The sequence below is a fragment of the Ranitomeya imitator genome, chromosome 1 (genome assembly GCF_032444005.1).
Source record: "Ranitomeya imitator isolate aRanImi1 chromosome 1, aRanImi1.pri, whole genome shotgun sequence".
NCBI lineage: Eukaryota > Metazoa > Chordata > Amphibia > Anura > Dendrobatidae > Ranitomeya > Ranitomeya imitator.
Genome location: NC_091282.1, coordinates 1,224,866,094 through 1,224,870,894, shown reverse-complemented (window position 1 = coordinate 1,224,870,894; position 4,801 = coordinate 1,224,866,094). Strand labels below are relative to the sequence as shown.

The 4,801-nt window shown below is 43.7% G+C and overlaps 1 protein-coding gene across 1 annotated transcript; it reads right to left on the bottom strand.

Annotated features, from left to right (window-relative positions):
• Positions 1–1,617: 1,617 nt before the first annotated feature.
• LOC138657273 (homeobox protein not2-like) lies at positions 1,618–3,780 on the bottom strand. The gene is made up of 3 exons (XM_069744958.1): positions 3,447–3,780; positions 2,952–3,151; positions 1,618–1,773 (listed from the first exon to the last, which is right to left on the bottom strand). Exons 1-3 carry the CDS (start codon positions 3,778–3,780, stop codon positions 1,618–1,620), a joined length of 690 nt encoding a protein of 229 aa, XP_069601059.1.
• Positions 3,781–4,801: the final 1,021 nt, after the last annotated feature.

Sequence of the window (4,801 nt, the reverse complement as noted above, 5' to 3'; positions counted from 1 at the left end):
CTCGCTACGCTGTTTAGTGATCAGGTTAGTGTTTTTTTATTTGATAGATCGGGCGATTCTGAGCGCGGCGATACCAAATATGTGTAGATTTGATTTTTTTTTATTCATTTATTTTGATTGGGGCGAAAGGGGGGTGATTTAAACTTTTATATTTTTTTTATTTTTTTCACATTTTTTTTTACTTTTTTTTTTTTTTTACTTTTGCCATGTTTCAATAGACTCCATGGGTGGCTAGAAGCAGGCATAGCACGATCGGCTCTGCTACATAGCAGCGATCTGATGATCGCTGCTATGTAGCAGAATTGTAGGTGTGCTGTGAGCGCCGACCTCAGGGTGGCGCTCACAGCTGCCGGGGATCAGTAACCATAGAGGTCTCAAGGACCTCTATGGTTACTATTCTGAAGCATCGCCGACCTCCGATCATGTGACGGGGGTCGGCGATGACATCATTTTCAGCCACCCGGCCGGAAGCGGTAGTTAAATGCCGCTATCTGTGTTTGACAGCGGCATTTAACTAGTTAATAGGTGCGGGCAGATCGCGATTCTGCCCGCGCCTATTACGGGCACATGTCAGCTGTTCAAAACAGCTGACATGTCCCGGCTTTGATGCGGGCTCACCGCGGAGCCCTGCATCAAAGCAGGGGATCTGACCTCGGACGTACTATCCCGTCCGAGGTCAGAAAGGGGTTAATAAATTAATTAAAACAATACGTTTTGGTTGACATTTTAATGTTTTTAGAATTGGCAGGCATTATAATAAGACACATGAGAATAAATGCTAAGAGAAGAATATTTTGGTAATAAGAGTATAAAAAATATTTATTTTAAAAGACAATTAAATATCAGTATAAAATATATGATTTAAATAAAATAATGGCCTACGTACAAATACAACAATGGTCCTTCACGAGTCATCATAGGGGCTGAGATATTATAGGACAGGGGACGGGCTGAACAGTCTCCAGCCATCAGAAGGTGGGGGAGGGGGTATTAAAATTATACAGGCAGAGCCAAGTACCCCAGGACTGATTGTGTTAAGGCGTAAAATTGGGAGAAATCCACAAATCAGGTCCTAGGTTACTTGACTCTGCCGCAAATGGGGGAATAGTGCATGATGCATTGAGACAACGCAAGTGTAAAGGGTAACAGTAACACAGTTACTAGAAAGGACCACAGTAAGATGAGGGACAAATCGTATATACTGCGCCTTCATTTCCTTCCAATGACTCAGGAAGATCTTTGTTCACTACCCCTGTCCTACAATTATAAATTAGACAAAAAGTATAAAGACAATTTTTCATATATGGAAGATCGAAGAATTATTATACAGTCTTCCATGCCGAGTGGTCACCAATGTGTCATCCAAAGTCGAAGAGGAGATGAAGAAGTCCATCGCACATCTCTTGCTTGGAGGTTTCATGGTTGGAGGACAAGGACATGTAGAGTAAGGTTTTTCCAAAGTTGACCTTTCAGCACCAAGTGACTAGTTCATTGGGCCTACATCTCATTGTCCGTAGGGTTTTGTGTCCAAGAAAGATTGCATCATCCTCATCATCCTTTAGTCAGCAGAATTCCTCCCACTAATGGGCAGTATAGAATGAAGGTCTAGGTGAAGTTCTACTGAACCACACCTACTTCATTCTCCCTCTCCTCTCTGGAATCTGAGGCTGGTGGGTCTTCGGGGACGACTCTAACCTGGGACAGTTTAGCCATTTTTTGCTCCAGGCTTTGTTTCCTCCACTTTATTCGGCGATTCTGGAACCACACCTTCACCTATGAAGAAAGGAGAAGACATTGTTAAAACCTAGGATGTAAAGAAACTGAAACTCTAGTTCCACCACAGTGATGCACACATATATATTATGCAGAGTGAGTTTTTCCACATTTTTTCACGTTACTCTCACATTCTTAAGTGTATTTTATTGAGACATAAATCCCGAGAATCTGTGACAAGATGTGAAAATTACTGATCACAGACGTCTCGATCCAATGTCACTGAGTGAAAGGAGAAGGGGCAAAATGTCACCTCTAGATGTACAAATCTGGAGACACAAACCCCGAAAGACTGCAGCAGTAACTGCAGAGAACGGGGGTCCTACAAAGTACTGACTCAGGGGGTGAATACAAATGCACGGAACAATTTTCATTTTTATATTTATAAAATAAGTAGAAACCCTGAATCATTTCTTAGTGTTGGTATTCTATAAAATCCCATTAAAATACATGGAAGTTTGTGGGTGTAATGTGGAAAGTTCATGGGGTGTGAAGACTTTACAAGCCACTGTATCTAATATATAATTGCCTAGAATACTACTTCCTGCAATTTGTGCCAACTTCCGTGGCTTTGTCCGGAGCTAATGTCCGGAGCTAATGTCCGGAGCTAATGTCCGGAGCTAATGTCCGGAGCTAATGTCCGGAGATAAGTGACGTCAACAGTGTCCAGTGTCTGATTGGTTGCCGCCTGCTGCGAGCGACCAATCAGAAACGTGCCGTACTGTGACACACTCCGCCCACCATTTTGGTGTGATTTTTGAATTTTTACCTCACAGCAAGTTTCTACTGCGTGGAGGCGGGCCCAGTGACGTTGCTCTTCAAGCTCCTGACGAATTTCGTCAAAAAAAATGATAATACCATTTACCAAAACTATATATATTTAGTTGTGAAGTGGTTCAGTGACATTTTCACACCAATTTTGAACTTTTGTTTGGTGTTTTCTCCATATACTGCCTATTATTTTTGTTCTTTCTTACTATTATTTATTAATTGTATTATTCTTACATTTGAATAAATAAAGTATATATGGATTCTAGACTCCCGATTCTTTAGAATCGGGCTGCCATCTAGTATAATATATTACTAAGAAAATACATTCCGCAAACAAACAAATGCATTGCCAAAGCCAAGAGGGCTCAGCTTGAAGACAGTCCCAGAGCTCATGTACCGTTCCTTACCTGGGTTTCCGTGAGGCCAAGTGAGGCAGCCAGGTCCACTCGATCTGTCCCCACCATGTACTGCTGCTTTAGGAAATCTTTCTCCAGCCTTTCCAGCTGTTCTGGAGAGAAGATCGTCCTGAATCTCTTCGGCTTGTAAGGTCCTGTCTTGCAGGGCAGAGATCCTATGGGACACATGGTGCCGAGTGTGTTGGTAAGATCTGGAAGAAGCAGAAGGTGGCGATGTCAGCACAAGAAAGAAAAAGGACGGAAGGATGGAAAGAAGGAAGGAAGGAAGGAAGGAAGGAAGGAAGGAAGGAAGGAACGCTCCTAGGACTGGAGCACACCGAGCTACAACTTCTACAAGTGAGATCCAAGATTCTGATGTGAGAAATACAAGTCTCAGCAATTCTTAACCTGAAGGATAAAACTCTCTCCTGATCTAACGTTTTGTAAAGATTATTAGCACCTAAACTAATTAGATAGAATATAATAAGATGAAGAGTGTGGACTCACCTCTGTGGCTGCACAGGGGGTACGGACATCTGCACCCTCCACTGAGTGGTCCGTAGTGCTGCTGGGGCTGAACATAGCCGGGGAAGGCTGCAGGTTGGTAGAGCCACACTGGAGGGTAGGACATGGCCCCATAGGAGTAGCCATGGGGTGCAGGAGGCATCTGCCATCCAGGTTCCTCCACAATGACTCGGGGAGCCGGTCTGTCCTCCCTGGATAGTAGGGAATCAATATCAAAGGCTTTCTTGGGTGTTGTCTGGTCCTGAATGGCCGCTGGCAGAGCAGGAGCCTGAGCCAAGTGCTGGCCAAGCCCTGGGATGATGGGAGTAGGCTGCATGATGGCAGGTAGAAGGCAAAGTATCCTCAGGTGGTGAAGAGCCAGGAGCAGGTGATCTCTGCTGGAGAATGTAGGGTCCTGAGCTCTGAGCCCCCTTATATCCAGAGCTGCGCTCTGTGAAATGTAAATACACTATTAGCATGTGAATAGCCCAGAGCAGAGATCAGCACTGAGAGTGGAAGAGTGGGCTCAGCACACAGACCCCACACTGCCCCCGAGAGGAGAGGAAATGGCCATGGGGCAAAGCCTCCTACAACCTCCCCCAGCCGGCCCCAAAATCCAGGGGAAACGGGACACCTGTAATGACTCCATAATTATCTCTATATACCGACCTGTGATCCACCCGTCCACGGGCGCAGGATTCTGGGATCTGCTCATCTATGTATACAGCTCATATTCAGCTGGTAATTATTAATGGATCTCATATCTCACTGATTATCGACTTATCTATGGATCCAACTCTACATCTCACATATCTGATATCAATGAATAATCGCAATCAAGTGATGTGAAAAGGAGATGGAAATATATAATATATCCGTGTCTATGGGTCTAACTCTACATCTCACATATTATCTATTAGTCATCTATATCTAGTATTTATCATCACTATCTGTCTATTATCTATGTGTCTGGCTCCTATTTATCTGCGTCTTTCTACACTGATGTATAATATGAGGGATGTAAGGACAATCTACAGAGTTGCTTTAAAAGATTAATGATTATTATTATTATTGCCGTCTTTACCCATTATATTCAGATCCCATCAGATAAATAATATATATAATAATCTCCAGATCTCCGGCCCCCGTGTGTCTCCATATCTGCTGTTCTCGCCGCTCCTGGTAATTCTGGAGAATTCCTCTAATGATACATTACACTGAGGAGAGATCCCCAGATCTCAGGAGATCTCCAGGACCAAAACACCGAGCGAGAGACACAAAGTCACTTTCTACATTGATGAGGAGCAAAATATGCAATAACCGGACATTACAGATCCATAATGATCTCCCCTGCTGCC

Coding starts and splice junctions, on each gene's coding strand:
- LOC138657273 (XM_069744958.1), bottom strand. CDS start 3,780: ATGCAGCCTACTCCCATCATCCCAGGGCTTGGCCAGCACTTGGCTCAG. Junction 3,152..3,446: donor CCCCCTGTGCAGCCACAGAG/GTGAGTCCACAC, acceptor TGCTTCTTCCAG/ATCTTACCAACACACTCGGC. Junction 1,774..2,951: donor TTGGCCTCACGGAAACCCAG/GTAAGGAACGGT, acceptor CTTTCTTCATAG/GTGAAGGTGTGGTTCCAGAA.